Below are 17,413 nucleotides of genomic sequence, written 5' to 3'. Positions count from 1 at the left end.
AGGATTTGGCCGTTGAATCCTTGAAGGCGGACAGGTGGCGCCAGATGAGGGGCATAGAGGCGTGTGATGGATCACGCGAACGGAACGGAACGGTCTTGATGGTCCGTACAACCGGCTGTACCCGGTAAGAGCGCGGGGGTTTACCGGACGAGACGGTGGAAGGGGGTCAAAGGTATAAGAGTGGGGGGGTTTAAGCAAAAAGGGTGGTTTTGAGAGGTTTTTAGCGATCTCGGAAGCGAGAGGGAAGGGAGAGAGAGAGGGGGAGAGAGAGAGATGAGTGGAATAAAAAATTGAATAATTCATAGAAAGATCGGGTTTATTATGGGAAATGTCGTGAATGAGATGGATTTCTGGTGTTGAATTCGGTTGAGATCGGGAGGTTTCGTGTCGGAATTCGCCGATCTGGTCTTTGTTACGACTTCTTCGGGTTTAGCCGGAATTTGAACGGTTTCCAGGCGATCTGAGAGTAATTCTTTGGTTCTCAACGTGCTTTTGTTCACGGACCGTTTGTAAAGAAGGTGAGCTCGTCGAATTCCGCTCTCTTTCGAGGTCGAAATGGAAGGATGGGTTTCCTGAGCTCCAAATCTAATCCATTGATCGTTTGATCTCGTTGATATTTCTTGAGTTTTCTTCTGATCGTGTGGATTTGGACAAAAGTTGATTTCTTTTCCCATTTCGAGTTCGGAAGTTTTTTGATGGGCTAAAAAAGCTGCAAATTTGGTGGTTTTTCAAAGCGAATTATGGCAATCTAGCAGGGTTTTCTTTGATCGCGTTGAATTGGATCAAACGTTCAATTTTTCGTCGGACGTGGGGATTTTTCGTCCTTGATAAGCAAATTCGGATTGATTTCATGGGAAAATTTGAAATTTTCTGATCGAATTTTGTGAACTAGATCGAGACCGGATCTACTGTTTCGGAGCTTGAATTTATTTTACGTTTCTTGGTGGGTTTGGATCTGAAAACTTTTAATTTCTTGAGCCTTACGGATCCCTATGCATGTGATTTTTGTCCCGATCCGTTCTTGGATAGGTTGCGTGGTGATTTGAACTTTTTTCGCCGCTAAAGATGAACCGTACTTTTCTCCTGTGTGCAGGAAATTAATGGAGATGCCTGCTATATTTTTCACTCTTTGAAGAATTTCTCCGAATAATAGCTTAAGGTAAGATCGTCGATCCATTTTCTTCTAGGATAGCTGTGATCACGATTTTGGATCTCTCTCTCTCTCTCTCTCTCTCTCCGTTAAGGTTTTGGGTTTAATTATCCATGATGGTGATCAGATCTTTTGGTGGCATCAGTTCTCCTCGTGAATATAATTTTTATTTTCCTGTTCCTCCCTTTCTCTTTTTTGTTTCTGATCTGACATAGCAATCAATTATGTTCTTTTTTGACTTATCTAAGGGACCTTATTTGGGAATTTAGCCATGCGATCCAGACAGATGGATTTCTCCCAAATTTTCAAGCAGCTAATATATCGGTTTTCTGGATATAGAATAACTTTTTTTTTTGTTGGATTTCTTCGTTGGATCTGGGATTTCTTAAATTCTTTCCGCTGCAGTCAATGACATTACTGTTTTCCTCCTTATCCTTGCTTTGGGGGAAGTAGAGTTGGTTTTGGAATTTAAAACATCAATTTTTAGCTGGGTCTAGTTCCCTGCATATTCTATACTTTCTTTCATTTGATTGATTGGATCGCCAATTTACTGTGCTGCAGAATTTTCATTCAAAGACGGATAATGGATGGGATGATCCTCCTCATTCATTGCTGAGTGCCTTCTTGTCGTGAATAATTCGAATTATGGTGCTGCAAAAAAGATTGGATTATGGATCCTGTGGTTACCAGGTCCCAACGACGCCACATGTTCCCAGATCAGCTAGGGTATATATATATATATATATATATATGCACACACATGCCATCCATTTTTTTTATCTGTGCTTTTCGATTGATTGTTGGTACTGGGTGTTACTTAGAACTGTTCATCTACAGGGAAAACGTTCAGCTAGAAAGAAGTCTGAGGAAAATCAGATGTGTGCGTTTGATTTGCTCGCCACAGTTGCTGGAAAGTTGTTAACAGAGGGGGAGAATTCTTTGTGTGCTGCTAATGTTACTGGTGCACCTAACTTTACTGTCACAAAGGATACTGTTAAGCAAGAGCAGTTCGATGAAGTCAAGCCACTTAAAACTGATGTTTTGCATCAGGATAGCTGTAATGAGAGTTATGTGGGTTCTGACATATTATTCCAAAGACAGGTTAACCATATTGTGAAAGAAAACTCGCCGACTCCAATAGAAGCCGTTTTAAGTCCTGCTTCTGCATTTGTAGATGTTGTATTAGACAAGGGATCAAAAAGTAGTTGTATGAAGAGTGAATTTGGTCATTCTTTTGGAACAATACTAGATAAAGTTGCCAGTGGGAGATGCTCTCCCATTTCTGCGAAATTTGCTCAGTGTAAAGGAGATGGAGCAAAGACACCACCACAAGCTAGAAGGCAATTTAGCAAAACTGAGATGGATGGGGATGTTGCAGATGTGTACAGTTTGGTGGATCCGATGGATATGGATGTAAAACCTCCTGCTTTAGTTAGCTCTGACAGCAGTGCTGAAGAACCTATGTACAGGGATCGAATTCCTCGTTCTAGTTCCTTTCCCAAGTATCGGGGTGGAATGGAACTTCCAGTAGATAGGGATGATGACGAAAATTCTTCTGGGTGCACAAATCCTAGCACCTCAAGTACTAAGGCCTTTAGGCCACATTGTGTAGGTGATCGCAGGGTGAGGAAGCTGTTAGCATCTAAGTTTCGGAAAGTAGCTCCAATCAAGAAGCACGAAGGAGAGCTTTCTAACAATGGTATGCATATCATGGACATCTTAGTTTATGAGTTGCTAACAACAAGTATCTTGATTCATGGATTGTTTGTTAATCATTCACACTGTGGCTGCTTTCAAGTATGGCTTACTTGTCTTACCTTATAGAGATTTGAATTGTTTTGTCTTAGATGTAGAAATGAGGTCTGCTTTCCGCAACAAGAAAATGTTCTATACACGCCAAAGGACACAGAGGAATACGTTTAAGAGGAGGAAGTTGTTTGAGCATCGCTTAATATCACCATCTGATGAAGAGATCTTTGGTCAAGGTATGCATAAGTCAGCTGCAAAGGGCACAATTAAGGTTGAAGCAGGTGATCTACATGCAACTTCTCTTGGAGGTTGGATTCAATTTTTATCTATCCTTTCAAAGAGCCTCACTTCCTTTTTCAAATTCTCTGTTCTAAAACAATCACATTTTCTTTTTCAGCAAGTAGGGTGACATTCTCCCCGAGATGTCAGAAGCCTTTGTGTGATTCGGAAGATTACCATGGTACACTAGATATAACATGACAAGTTCTAAATTTGCAACTGTTATCTTTGATCTTGACATGATGAGGCTCTGACACTACTTTCTTCACTTGCAGTGAAGCTTAATATTAAGTCTTTCAAGGTGCCAGAACTCTTTATTGAGATTCCTGAAACAGCCACAGTCGGTTCATTGAAGGTATATATTGATGATCTTTGATCATGTATTTCGTTTTTATCCTTGGAAAACTTTAGAAGATTGTGTGACTTGCATATTTATCGACAATGAAGCCTCCTTATATTAGTTAATACAAGCAATAATCTGGTTGATTCCATCATAAGCAATTAAATATAGGCAGCATGGAGCACATGAGAAGCAGATTGCGTACTTCTTCAATTACGGCCTGTGAATGCATGCTTTATCTGTTTCTCGCTGTAAATGGCTTGACCATAAATCCAAAGCTTGCATTTTAAGGAATTCTCTTATATTCAAGGTGTTTGAAACATTTGGATCTTTTTTTGTTTTTTTGGCCTCATTATCCTGTTCTCTAATGAGTAATGCAGTTAAATATTTCCTTTAGCAAGAGTGTTTCTTCATATACCTATAATTCATGTTGCAGAGGACAGTTATGGAGGCTGTGACTGCTATAATTGGGGGCGGACTACATGTTGGTGTCCTCCTCCAAGGAAAGAAGGTTAAAGATGATAACAAAACCCTAAGACAAGCGGGGATTGCTTATGGCAATAAGCTGGACAGCTTAGGCTTTACACTAGAACCAAATTTTGCAGAAGCTCCAGCTCAACTTGTGGTACCTGAAGATAGCCATTTCCTTGATTCTGGTGATGTTACTGAACCATTAGCAAGGTAATGAAGGACCCCATTTTTCCCTGCTATCTGAGGTATTAGATTAACATTAAGAACATCTGGTTCAGTATATTTGTTGAGGAGATCATTAGAGGTACCTTTTGCGTCTTCAGAGGTGCTACCGTATGTCTGATTAGACAAATCTGATGATGCAAAGATAAAACCAGCTCTTCTAATCTGATGAGTTTAATAATGACAGTGGAACTTAACTTTACATAACTGATTTTCACTGATGACCTTATATGATAACTCTACTGTTGACCAAGTATGATATTGTATCAGAGAAGATTTTACAGCTTGCCTTTAGTCCATCAGAGATTTGTTATCTGACTTTTTTAGTGCAATTTTGTGTTGTTTGATTTACAGGATCCCACCTGTGGAACCGCCTGCAGATCATGTGGCATCTGATGTGAGCCGGCAGCCTGTGTTAACCTCTCAAGCTAACAGCCCTGAGAGTGACCATGATTCGGTTTACTCTCCTACTGATGTGTCACTACTGGATAAAACTTCAGCAAACTCGCAAGCTATTGTTCCTCTTCCTGCCATGAATCCAGATGCACTGGCGGTAGTTCCGCTGCGCAAGTCAAGGCAGTCTGAGATTGTACAGCGTCGGATTAGGCGACCCTTCTCTGTTGCTGAAGTGGAAGCTTTGGTGCAGGCAGTTGAAAAGCTCGGAACTGGAAGGTTTGTCTCGATTGCTTCTCTTTCTACTGACAATTTCATATATCACTCCAGATCAACCAATCTTATATTATGGTTCTGTTTCTTCAGGTGGCGAGATGTTAAACTTCGGGCCTTTGACAATGCAAAGCACCGTACGTACGTTGATCTTAAGGTAAGTTTTATCTGCATTTCTTTTGCCAAGTTTCACAAACAATTTTCTAAGTCATCTGCATTAATTATGATATTTCCAATTGTTGGTGTTTTGGCTAAGATGCTTATCTTGACTTTAAGAAACTCAATTTATCTTGACTTTTCTTAAAACAAAGCTAAGATGCTTATCTATGATTGAGGTTGGACAAAGTCAATAGTCAATACTTGTTTAGCATTCGGATAACCATCTTCTTACAAGTGGTAGAGCATCTTTTGAAACTGCGTGAAGCTTTGCCTCTGCTCTTTAATATTCTTGAGTCAGTTCAAAGAGGTTTTACTATTAATGATCCATGCGATTAATAGCAGCAAACTGTTTCATTGATGCAGGACAAGTGGAAAACATTGGTGCACACAGCCAGCATCTCCCCTCAGCAGAGAAGGGGAGAGCCTGTTCCACAAGAACTCCTTGACCGAGTACTGGCTACCCAAGCCTACTGGTCCCAGCAGCAAGCCAAACTCCAGGCCAAACCACCTGTGGCTGAGACTTGCCTGCTTCTCTGATCCTGTCTCTTATCCCTTTCCTTTGGATGAGGAGATAAGACATTTGATCCATGTAAAAAGTCCCCTCCCCTCCCCTCCCCTCCCCCACCCCCCACCCGCACCCCCCAAAAAAAGGAAATTGACCAATTTGTGTAATATTCTTTTCTCACCATTTTTTTTTAAAATTTTAAAGCCAAGGAAAAGTTCTTCTTTTGGCGCTTGTACATGATGGCAGATGATCCAGAGGAAAAAGAAAAAGGGATTGAAATAAGCTTGACGGCCGTCACTAACACAATTCATTCATGTCTAGCCACAATCAAGTGTTGGTAGAAATGAGAAAAGGAGGAAAAAAAAGTACTCCTAGTCCATCTGATTCATTCTTTTGTTGGAGCCTGTAATCTTGAGAAAGGATCAGGGATGATCATATTTTTTTTCTTAAATTCTGCTTTGTACTTTCTTAGAATCTTGTGGTCATTAAGATCTTTTTAATGTTGTAACTTCACTAAACATTTCATTACTGTAACATTTGATTCACGTAAAATATGATTTGGCTCCATGTGATTCTTCAACTTTTTCCTTTGTACTGTGTGATCTATTACTTGGACGGTACTTTAATCACTTAATTAACTACTAAAGGCTGCATCCAATTATCACCAATTGTGATAATTAAAAAGCATACACAGAAGTTCCCACACCATCGACATTAGATTGTTAATCTCAGTTATAACTTTATAATTAGGAAGACTATAGGCTGGGGCAAACTTCCAAGTCATAACGGACCGGATTTTGAGATTGGGCCCGATCCACGGATGTCATGCTTTTGTCCAAGATATGTATGTATGTAAAAATACTCTAATACTGTAAAACCCGAAGCTTCTCACGCCGACGCCCAAGCTTCTCATGTCGTCTCCTCTGCCGGCGCCCAAGCTTCTCACGCCGCCCGACGACACCTGCGGCAGCGTCTGATCTCCCCCTTCACACTGCCGACACCCGCGGCGTCTGATCTCCCCCCTCACGCCACCCGAGGACACCCGAGCTCCTTGCGTGAGCTCCCCCTCACGCCACCCGACGACACCTGCGGCAGTGTCTGATCTCCCCCCTCACGCCGCCAACACCCGCAGCGTCAAATCTCCCCCTTCACGCTGCCCGAGCTCACTGATCCAGCGATCCCCGAGCTCCTCGCGCCGCAGCGACACCCGAGCTTCTAAATTTCTAATACATTGAGGTTCTAAACTTTTAATACATTTTGGTCATGATATTTTTCTTCTAATACATTCTAAAGTTTAATATATTGCTGAATACTTTTGCCTCATTTTGACATGCATTTCTTCATTTACAATTGCGTGATTCAAATTACAAGTATTGTCCATCACAAGAAGAAATGGGGTAAAGCTGAAAAGATTTGCAAGTTTTTAAAGATGTTTTATAATGTTACATCTCTATTTTCTGAATCTATATACCTTACAACAAATTTGTACTTTCCTAAGGTGGTTTTGATCCAATTGAATATAATGGAATGCATGCGAAGCTCGGATAATTTTATTAGTCATATAGCCACACAGATGAATGTAAAGTTTGAAAAATATTAGAAACAATACAGTATTATTTTAGCGATAGCTATCATTCTAGATCCACAATTCAAAATACATTTTGTGAAATTCTCATACAACAAACTCTATGGCTCTTCTTATGAGATGATAAAGATTCGTGAGAAGTTGTTTGCTCTTTTTTATCACTATATTCAGAATACTTCTAAAGTTTTCAATGTGACATCTTCAACTACTTTATGTAAAGTTTCAAATGATACTGAAGAAAACAACTCTATGATGAATGTAATTTAATACCATTAGTATGTTCTTATAATTATATTTTTAATGTTCTTTATATATTCAAAATAATAAAAAAAAAATTTATGTAGAGTTTTGAGTTTTTGAGTAAATCACAAAAGTCACAATTAGAATTGTATATTGAAGAGCCTCGAATTGATCGAAGTTCTAAATTAGATATTCTTAATTATTAGAAATCCAATCAATTTCGATATCCAGATCTTTCTCTCATGGCATGTGGTATATTAAGTAATCATATCTCCACAGTTGCTTCTGAATCTGCTTTTAGTGTTGGTGGTAGAGTAGTTAATCAATATAAAAGTGCTTTAAAACTTGAAATTATGGAAGCTTTAATTTATACTCGAGATTGGTTGTTTCATACTAGAGGTAAGTATATTATTATTTTCTTATATAAGTATTTAAAAAGTTTAGTCTACTAATTATTTTATCATATTATAATAGACAATTTGGTAGCATTGGAGGAGCTAATGAAAGATATTACAAATTTAGAATTAATGGCTAATGCAAGTGAAGTTGTAGAATCTAGTGAATGCTCAAATGCATAAATCTAAATCCGGTGAATGCTCAAGTGAAGTTTTGTATATATCTTATATTTTAAATGTTTACTTTTTGTTCTTTTTGGCAGGGTCGTGATATTTGGAGATGGAGAGCTTAATGATAGTGTTTGCATATTTCAGACTATTTTTAATTTGTAATGGATTGTAAACTCTAAATTTTGTTCATTGTCATGGGATTGTATGGACTTTGTTGGAACTTTGTTTTAAATTACATTGTATGAACTTTTGTTATGTTAAATTATTAGGATTGTAATTTTGATATTGTATAAATTTTGAGTTAGAAATATATTATTTTATTTGTATGAATGAATGATACACTTTTTAAAAGTTGAAACTTTGTTCTAAACTTTATTGTATGGGTTTTGTTATGATGAATTATTAGGATTGTAATTTTGATATTATATAAGTTTTGAGTTGGAAATTTATTATTTTATTTGTATGAATATATGACACTTTTTGAGAGTTGAAACTTTGTTCTAAACTCTATTGTAATTTTGATATTGTATGAGTTTTGAGTTAAAAATAGGTTATTTTATTTGTGTAATACACCATTTATATATGATAAATGAGTAAATATTAAATTTTATATATGATTTATATTAAACGGGTTAGACGGATCGTATTAACGTGTCGAGTTAACACGACCCGTTTAAGTATACGGGTTAGACAGGCCGTGTCGTGTTACCCGTTTATTAATCGGGTCGTGTTCGTGTTTATAAAATACAACCCGTTTATTAATTGGATCGTGTTTGTGTTTATCAAATACAACCCATTTATTAATCGGGTCGTGTTCGTGCCAAGATAATATTGACCCGACCGAACCCGTTTAACCTGACCCGATTGCCACCCCTACAGGATGGCATCGAAGTCGGAGTAAAGTGGTTTGAGCCGAATATCCAGCGTCAACCCCAACGTCGCGCATCCTTCCAAGATCGATCCTCTTCCTCTCCACCCAATTCTAGGGTTTCGACGCGAGCGATCGCCATGGCCTACGAGGATGATCCGTAAGATCCTACATCTAATCCCCTTTCCATTTTTGTTTTGGGATTTTCTTCTCTTTAAATCTAGGGTTTCGATCGCTTCCGCAGGTATATGGACGAGGATGGGGAGCCCCTCATGGACCCCGATGCGCCGTCCGATCGGGAGCCCTCGCCTCAGCTCCGATTCCCGGTCGACGACGACGAGGATGACGGCTGGCGGCGGGAGCGGTCGCCAACGCCGGTGATCGGGTCGTCCGTGGCCGAGGGGAAAGGAGGGACGAGGAAGAGGCTGGTGAAGAAGTGGGGAGGGGAGAGATCGCCGGATCGCAGCGGGACCCCGCCGGCGCCGTTCGCCGTAGACGATCTGGATGACTGGGGGACGAGGATGAGGGGCCGTCGTCTTCGAATAAGAGGAAGGTGTTCTCCTCGTCGTTGAAGGGGGGGAAGGAGGGGAATGGGAAGAAGGATAAGAGGAAGAAGATAGAAAGGTCGGGTGGGAAGGGATCAAAGTCCAGTTCGAAGAGTTATGGTGGAGGATCTAGGGATGATGATGGTGACCAAGAGATCAAAGAGTTGTGGGACACAATTGCAGGGGCCGATTCGGAGGTTTGCAATATAATTTTCTTTCTTTTAGTTATTATTTCAAGGTTTCCTGCTCTTTTTCTTTATCTTATAATTCTTGATTTTTCCTGATGGTTTAGGAACTATATAGTAATCTTCAAATAGTTGTTGCTTTCGTTCTATGTGGATTGAGTCGGTTGCCTTTTCCACTTGGCTTGAGATTGTTTGTAATACTACCATTATACGGCTATACCAAAGGAGATGCCAGTTGCAAAATAGTATTTTGCCGGCGGTAGTAGGTTGTTCTTGAAATTCAAGTGGAAGAGAAAGTGGATTTCTACCATTAATATGCCGTAGCTAGATTTTGTATATAATGCTGGGAGGAGTATATGCTGCGATAGAAATGTTTATGAATGGTGGGCAGATTATGAAGCAGGGGTGCTATAGAATTGTATGTAGTGTGTTGGACATTAAGTAATGCTGCACAATTTGTTTTATATTTTGTTAGAGATTTATTTACTTCTTATTTGCTTAGGATGACCAAGAAGGTGCAAGGAACCTAGATGATGATGCATTCATTGACGACAGTGGAGTTGATCCTGTTGATCGTTTCGGTGGTAGCGACAATGAAGCTGGCTCTGTTGGAGATGCCCCTCAGGTTAGTTTCTCATTCATAAGTACATCCAATCTTATTAAGCTATGTGCCAAGTACCTACTTTGATTTTGATTTACTGCAGTAAAATACTGTACTCTGTACAGCATTTTTTTCATTATTTTATAGAAGGAAACTGTCTTATATGTTCTACAGTAATCCTGCTCTGTACTAGCATTATTTGCTTTTGAAGGGCCAAGTTAGTCAGCTTTTGTTAGTTAGAAAATGATACTTTGCCAACAGCAAGTTCTCCCCTCACTTAGTGCATTTGATCTTAGTGTGCTTCATGTGTCTATTGTTTGATTATATAGGCAGAAGAGGGTGAGGATGATGATGAAATTAATCAACTCTTAAAGGGGGGCAAGAAAAAGAAGAAGAACGAAAAATCACCTGCAGAGATTGCTCTAATAGTTGAACATCTCATGGCTGAGCTTGAGGTCACAGCTGAAGAAGATGCCGAACTGAATAGACAATCAAAGCCTGCCATTAATAAGCTCAGGAAGCTGCCATTGCTTATTGATGTTCTTTCTAAGTAAGTTTTGGGCCCTTCTTGGCCCTTTTTTCACAATGTTTATTAGTCCAATCACAGATTCTACTGATTATTGTAGCTCTATATTTCTTGTAGCTTTTAATTGGTTCTTCTGCCATCTCCCCCCTCTCTGGCAGGAAGAAGCTGCAGCAAGAATTTTTAGATCATGGAGTACTAACTCTCCTAAAGAACTGGCTTGAACCCCTGCCTGATGGTAGTCTGCCTAACATGAATATCCGAACTGCAATACTAAAGTTGCTTACTGATGTATGCAATACCTTCTCCACTTCCATAATCTGTATTTGGTATTTCTTTCTGGTAACATCTAAATGTTGCATTTTTAAGTCATATACCAAGTCACTCATGCGACCCTGATTTTGCTTTTAGTCCGATGTCAAGTCTTTTGTAATAGTACTGGTTAAATTCTCACCTTTATTTTTCTTTCCTCTTTCCCTTTAATGCTAATTGTTACTGTATTGCAGTTTCCTATTGATTTAGAGCAATATGATAGAAGAGAGCAGCTGAAAAAGAGTGGCCTTGGGAAGGTTTGCAATAATTGAGAGCACGAAGTCTCTTTAAGGTGATAGTGGACATTTATTTATGCTTCCTTTTTGCTTATCTGCAGGTCATTATGTTCTTATCAAAATCTGATGAGGAGACCACAGCCAACAGGAAATTAGCTAAAGAATTGGTTGATAAATGGGTAAGAATAATATAGAGATTCTTTAGCAAAACAAACTGGCATTTGGTTCATTTCCTTGCACACTTCCTCTATGAAGGCTGGGGTAGTCATACGAGGTGCTTACCTTGGTATTTTGTCAACTTTTGCAGAGTCGGCCCATATTTAACAAAAGTACTAGATTTGAGGATATGAGGAGCTTTGATGATGAGAGAGTTCCTTATAGAAGGCCATCATTGAAGAAGTAAATAAAGCCTTAATTTTGGTGTATCTTAGACAGAATAATCTGGTCTATTTTTACTAACGCTATTTGTGGACATTTTTTGTGCTTGATTTATAATAAAGGCCTGTGTCAAGTGATGCTGGATTCCAATCCAGAGATGATGATCTTGATTTAGCTGAGTTCTCACAGTAAGACTGCACAACTTCAAGTTAAATTACATTTTTCAGTAGCAGTTTTCTTTGATGTTCATATTGATCATTTGTTTTCTAATTTCCGCTTCTTTTGTGTATTCTAATTTCTGTAAATTGCTTAGGGGACGGAAGACTGGTCAAGCAGCTTCAAGGCAACATGCTTCTAGGCCTGAAGCATTACCGCTGGATTTTGTTGTGCGCCCTCAATCCAAGATAGATCCGGAACAAATCAGGGCTCGAGCTAAACAAGTTGTGCAAGATCAGCGTCGCTTGAAGGTAAGTTATCTGGATTTTATTAGTTTATTGACTATACAGTTTCTTTAAAGTGAATATGCAACATTTCTGAATAGCAGAAATTCTTTACAGTATGTTCTGTAAACCTTATTTTTCCAGATGTAGATCTTTATGCTTATCTTTATTTTAAGGGTGAATTCTCTAGATTCCTAATATCAGTATATGAGTTTGATGGCTGGCTGTAGGGTTTACTGTGGTACCACTATAGTTTATTTAGATTGGTTTTGCTTTGTCTTCCATATAAGAATCTGAAAAGTGCAGCAAACAATCAAAATCCTGTAAAACATGTTGCATCTTACAAGTGCGACAGAATGTTGATCAGATTAAGGGAATGATTTTTGTCATGATAGAAATCTGCTCCACTGGTAAAACAGGCTGTGGCCCTATTTTTGGCTAAAATTTTCCTAATATCTACTAGATTAATGCTCAAGATTTTTGTACATCATGCGAAGGTGTCTTCCCATATTTTTATATGAAATATTGGTGCAGCACATCTTATAGCAGTTGTTTGATAAGCATGAACAAAAAAACTGCAACTTGTGGGAAGATAAAGAATATTTTCTTATCTAGTTCCATTTTGTAATCAGTCTTCTTCCTTTTGTTTATTTTATTTTTTTGAGACCCAGAGATGGTTTGCTCATATTGAATCATTTTAAGGTAGATGAGCCTGTAACATGACATGGAAATTTGTTTGCCTAATCTATTTTTCTGAAATTTTTTGGGTCTATATTCCTCTTAAGTGGATATCAAATTTCTGGAATAGTTGGGCATAATAATTATTTTATTGGTATGCAGATGAACAAGAAACTGCAGCAGCTAAAAGCACCCAAAAAGAAAAAGCTTCAAGCATCAAAAATCAGTGTGGAGGGCCGTGGAATGGTCAAGTACTTGTAATAAAAAAAATCTATATTCTAGAATATCCAGATAAATTATCTTTCTGCATCAGCTGCTGCAACATGCCTGCAGCATCTTTTCTCGTGCTACCGCCATCAAATTACCTCTGTATGGTACTTCTGTGTGGCGGAAGATTGGGATTAAGTGATAGACCAAACCAGTCTTTGGAGCATCAGATGAGGTGTTGATCGGCAGGACTTGTCCGTTGAGTTGTCTAGCTTTCAATAATTCTGGAGGAATTCCTAGGTCTGGAGTCTCCCAATTTATGGAGTTCTATTTAACTATTGATAAACATACTCTAGTATTGCAATCCTCAAATGTGAAGTGATTGGCATGTCAGCTCCTCAATTTTCTGAGATACAGTCGTACAATTTTTGTTGTTAAGGGCTATCGAAAGGCACCGCATGCCTCTACATGTTATAGATGTGGAATTTTTAATCATCCTTCTGAGTTGGACTTGGTATGGAGTTGATATCATACAGGTGTTATTCATAATATCTATGATTGTAAAGGAAGTTATTGTGTCTGATTAGTGACTACCAAGTATTTCGGAATTGTCTTCTCTTAGAAGTTATAATCTTTTTGTTATTGGTTATAAAAAAGTTCTATTCTTTGAGAACATAAATTCTCTGATGTCAAGTGAATCAACAGAATGCAATTTGCATGGTACCTACAGCAGTGCAGCATAGTGCTAAATTTTATGGCCTGTTCCTGAATCAGACAGTAAAAAAGGAAGAAAAGTAAAACAATAGAAATATGGAATTATAGTATGAGATTTCTTTTCTTCTTCAGAGCTTTTATGACACGATCTTTTGATTGTAGAATTCATATTTACCAAATTAGTTTCTCTATTTTTTATTTTGTTATAATAATTTTTGCCTCTTGAACTATGACTCGATATCTCCAACATATTCCTAGAACACACAATTTGCCTTTGAAATATCTAAACCCCAGAACTTTCATTTAACTGTATATATAATATGATAGTATGCTTTTTTCAAGGGTGGGTGTATATGTTAGAAATCATAGTTAGAACTTATTAGGGGGTGAAATTATAGTTTTGCCTTCGTGTCAACCAGATGGAGAAGGTTGTGTCACGACCATAGTTGTACGTAATTCCTGCAGCCGGAGCAGCAGAGGACCTGTGTGTGCCTTTTATGCTAGAATCTCTGTGGGCTTTTGATGGGCATCCAGTTCGGCCCATTGAAACAGGCCGACCCATCGAAACTAAAACGGGTTCAGGTTAAACCACCAAATCCAATTCCCGGCCACGAGCCCTCGTTTCACGATCTTAACTAGGCTCGCTCCCCCTTTCTAAACTCTTGTAAGGAACCCTAGAAGCCAAGGCGAACTCTGACATCCGAGGATTTGGACAATAAGCTAGTAATCCAGTGCCGGTATTCTCGTTGTTCTCTTCCTCTTTTTGGTTCTTAATCCTTCTGTTTTCTTATGGTTGCAATTGCTTAATTTGCTTCGGATTAGATGTTTTCCAGTAGTCTGGAATTTTCTGTAACTATGTTCTTGCACAAATTTGGTGCTGTTTGTGGAATGAAAGGAGATCAATGTTATATATTGTAGCATGAAATGAGAGACCAGGGGCAATATGCTGAACCTGGAATCAATCCTATGGTTGCTGCTCAGATGCAGCACATGTCAGCTCAGAGATTGCAACACCCAGGGAATAGCCAATTCCTGGGGCGAGATCTTTCGAGGGCTGGTGAAGATCGTCAGTATATGACTTTGAAGGCGGAGGGAGGTTGGCAGTGGGATCGAGATACGACAAACGATCCAAATCAACTCCCGGAATATTCATTCAATGAAGGCAAGTGTTGTTTGATATTAACTTAATTTCTTATTTTCGGTACTACTTTGTTGGCTAACAGTAGTCTTTAACAGTTGCTCCCTTTGCACTTCTTGAGGCTCAATAATAGTTCCTCATTCCACTTCTACTCAATAGTAGTAGTTATTTATGAACATCAATGCATCGGTTATTTAGTCATTCCACTAGAAAGAATGACTTCCATTTTCTAGAACATAAAATGTCATGTGTTTTACCTATTATTGCTATTGTTATTTGATAGCTGCACTACTTTTATTTGTATATAGAACAAGGAAATGATGTTTCACGATCTTCATATGACGGTCAAAGGTCCGAGCCGAGATTTGGTCTGGAAAAGCAGGCTGGTGCGGATCTGAGAGCCCAAACCCATCACAGCGAGGTAGCTGGGTATGAGGATAACACTCTCCCGCAGACAATTGAAGGTCTTGAACAAAAATTTCTTCATGATATTTTGAAATTGTCCAAGGAACATCAGGAAGCAGAGGATGTGGAAAATGCGAGGCACAGAGAGGTACATGGGATAATAGTGTTCCCGGTATTAACTTCTGCATGATTGGATTGATCATGGCTTCTACTTTTATTTCTTTCCGCATGATATTGGATTTGGTAACTCTTTATGAAACATATCTGCTTTGGAAAGATATATATTTCTTTTCTGTGAACAACACTGATGTTAATAGCCTAGAGTGAAGATTTGAGTGTTGAATGCATCTGTACCAATAGGATTAGTATTCTTCTTCCAAACTTTATAATTCATTACAAGTTGTGGCATGTAGTAAATGCTACCGCGGTGGTTGTTGGCAAGAACTGCAATTCATTTCAATATTTGCTGTTTATGTAGAAGCAAGCCAACAAGTTATTATCCTCTTCATGCTCTGGGAAATACTATTCATACTGTTGTATTGATGATGTCACATCAAGTTAATATCTTTCCTTTTCCTATTGCATTGGAAGCAACTTCCCTGATTCTTGTGGCATTATGTCTTCACTTCTCAGAGGCTAAGTGAGATTAATCTACAATATCATGAGAAACTCCTGGTTCTTCGAGCCCGTCAAGCTACTCATAGAGAAGAGTTCCTTCGAAAGGAATCTCAGGCACGTCATCAGCAATTCCAGCAGGCTCGCATGAGCAATTATCAGAACAATGTTGTGTCTGCTGAGGCTCATAGCTTTGCTTCTTCAGCTCCTGCTGCTGGTGCATACGGAGAAGCACAACGAGCTTATGCCGGAGGTCACTATGAATCCTATGGTGAGAGGCCAGAATTTGTTCGAGGTGGCAGGGGTCGTGGTCTTCAATCCCGTGGTCAATATCCCGGTGGCCGAGCTTATAATTCTGGTGGTCGATATTTCTAAGGAAGATGACTGTTTACAAAGTCTTCTTTGTTCTTCCTTGGACTATTTTTCTCCATTCTACTGTCTGTTCCAAAAGCTAGTTGTTTTTCGCTTTGTTTTGTAACCATGGAGGTGCAACTTTTTGTCCATGCGTGCATATGTTCATTTAAGATGAGTGTATGTAGCATTGAGACAAAATCCTGTAGCATTTCTTCATTATCATTGTGCTACAAGAGCATTTCGATCCATATGTGCATTGTTCTTTTCACAGTTATTCATCCCACTAAGCCATCAAACTTTGGTTCTTGTTTTGCTGTCTATGCTTTTCCTAGACTGTGACTGTCTTCGTGTTGGCAATAAGCAATATGCATGTAGTGCAGTGAGGAAAGTGCAGTTTGTCTTAATGAAGCATTCACTTCGAACTTTCTGCTGTTTGGTGTTCCTGCAACTTTTTTTTTTTTAATACTTCTTTGGTGATGGCTGTATTTTTGGGTCGTTGGAACCAACTTTTGTAGTTGTGTGGTTGATATTGTTGGTTGCCCCTCCTTTTCTAGTTCGAGCTGCATAGTCCAGGAATCCTGTAAATGCTTCCCATGGCTATATCATCTGGTCATGTTTATGCGGAATGTGCATGAAACTAGAAAAGCAAGATTTTGTATCACCTTCTTTCAGGTATAATCAAGAACTTGCCTTTTGGAAATATATTAGCACTATGCTCTCCAGAAATCCATAAAAGCTTCAGGTCTGATCTGAACTCAGTATTAAACAACTTACGTTCGATTTGTATAAGATTTCTGCTTCATTTTCTAGCATATTTGTTCTGCAGGATATGCAAAACTTGCTGATCATATGTGAAATCAAGCAAGTATTTTCTCTGTGCCAGAATTTGGGTTTGCCCATGTCTACAATTTTCTTTTTCTTTTGCATCTGAGGAGCTATGTTTACGGCTCCCACTTCAAATTGTAGACAGGTTTTCATCATTTCATGAGCTAAATTATCGTATCTAAAACTTTTGGTTGTTTATTCTGTGGATTTGCTACTTAATTTTTGAACAATTGACTGAACCAAGCTGCTGCTCATGGAATGCAGAGATGAAAAAGAGTTGCACAAAATGTCTTTTAAAACTTGGAAATTTCTAAAAGGATAGAACTGCTCTTATAAAGCTATTACTTTCCTTCATTTCCAAAGGAATTTTTGCATATAACACCTTGGTCTAGAGTTTAAATCAACTGCACTATTGAAGTGATGAAAAATGTAGGGTCCAAACCGTAAACTTAGTTAA

At 38.8% G+C, this 17,413-nt stretch overlaps 3 protein-coding genes across 5 annotated transcripts; all 3 read left to right on the top strand.

The window, feature by feature from the left end:
- Positions 1-201: 201 nt before the first annotated feature.
- LOC140791132 (telomere-binding protein 1-like) lies at positions 202-6,121 on the top strand. 2 transcript variants are annotated; one of them, XM_073141538.1, is made up of 11 exons: positions 202-518; positions 1,094-1,159; positions 1,712-1,876; positions 1,988-2,849; positions 3,004-3,207; positions 3,297-3,359; positions 3,454-3,533; positions 3,955-4,199; positions 4,566-4,883; positions 4,971-5,034; positions 5,400-6,121. In XM_073141538.1, the coding sequence occupies exons 3-11, from the start codon at positions 1,796-1,798 to the stop codon at positions 5,571-5,573; spliced, it is 2,091 nt and encodes a 696-aa protein (XP_072997639.1). In that variant the 5' UTR covers positions 202-518; positions 1,094-1,159; positions 1,712-1,795; the 3' UTR covers positions 5,574-6,121. The 2 variants fall into 2 exon arrangements, with proteins under 2 accessions (XP_072997639.1, XP_072997638.1); XM_073141537.1 differs by having other exon boundaries at positions 2,998-3,207.
- A 2,685-nt stretch (positions 6,122-8,806) lies between these two features.
- On the top strand, positions 8,807-13,400 carry LOC140791207 (protein IWS1 homolog 1-like). The gene is given in 12 exon segments (XM_073141626.1): positions 8,807-8,960; positions 9,045-9,351; positions 9,354-9,542; positions 10,033-10,155; positions 10,461-10,681; positions 10,816-10,945; positions 11,161-11,223; positions 11,304-11,381; positions 11,510-11,601; positions 11,703-11,768; positions 11,894-12,047; positions 12,861-13,400. Coding segments are annotated over 12 exon segments (1,542 nt in total). The 5' UTR covers positions 8,807-8,940; the 3' UTR covers positions 12,960-13,400.
- Positions 13,401-14,218: 818 nt separating this feature from the next.
- Positions 14,219-16,379, top strand: LOC140791510 (uncharacterized). Of its 2 annotated transcripts, none has more exons than XM_073142116.1 (4): positions 14,219-14,356; positions 14,538-14,781; positions 15,066-15,310; positions 15,796-16,379. In XM_073142116.1, the coding sequence occupies exons 2-4, from the start codon at positions 14,544-14,546 to the stop codon at positions 16,150-16,152; spliced, it is 840 nt and encodes a 279-aa protein (XP_072998217.1). In that variant the 5' UTR covers positions 14,219-14,356; positions 14,538-14,543; the 3' UTR covers positions 16,153-16,379. The 2 variants fall into 2 exon arrangements, with proteins under 2 accessions (XP_072998217.1, XP_072998218.1); XM_073142117.1 differs by having other exon boundaries at positions 14,232-14,356; positions 14,515-14,781.
- Positions 16,380-17,413: the final 1,034 nt, after the last annotated feature.

The sequence above is a fragment of the Typha latifolia genome, chromosome 6, assembly GCF_019914945.1.
Source record: "Typha latifolia isolate L0001 chromosome 6, TyphaL0001v2, whole genome shotgun sequence".
NCBI classification, from domain to species: domain Eukaryota; kingdom Viridiplantae; phylum Streptophyta; class Magnoliopsida; order Poales; family Typhaceae; genus Typha; species Typha latifolia.
The sequence above is the reverse complement of the archived record's forward strand: the minus strand, read 5'-3'. Positions and strand labels throughout refer to the sequence as shown.

Bases quoted from the DNA above. Each gene is read 5' to 3' on its own strand.
- LOC140791132 (XM_073141537.1), top strand. From the start codon at position 1,796: ATGGTGCTGCAAAAAAGATTGGATTATGGATCCTGTGGTTACCAGGTC. The intron at 3,360-3,453 runs GTACACTAGATA...CTTCACTTGCAG, and splicing joins TGATTCGGAAGATTACCATG to TGAAGCTTAATATTAAGTCT. The intron at 4,884-4,970 runs GTTTGTCTCGAT...CTGTTTCTTCAG, and splicing joins GAAAAGCTCGGAACTGGAAG to GTGGCGAGATGTTAAACTTC.
- LOC140791510 (XM_073142116.1), top strand. From the start codon at position 14,544: ATGAGAGACCAGGGGCAATATGCTGAACCTGGAATCAATCCTATGGTT. The intron at 14,782-15,065 runs GCAAGTGTTGTT...ATTTGTATATAG, and splicing joins GGAATATTCATTCAATGAAG to AACAAGGAAATGATGTTTCA. The intron at 15,311-15,795 runs GTACATGGGATA...TTCACTTCTCAG, and splicing joins AAAATGCGAGGCACAGAGAG to AGGCTAAGTGAGATTAATCT.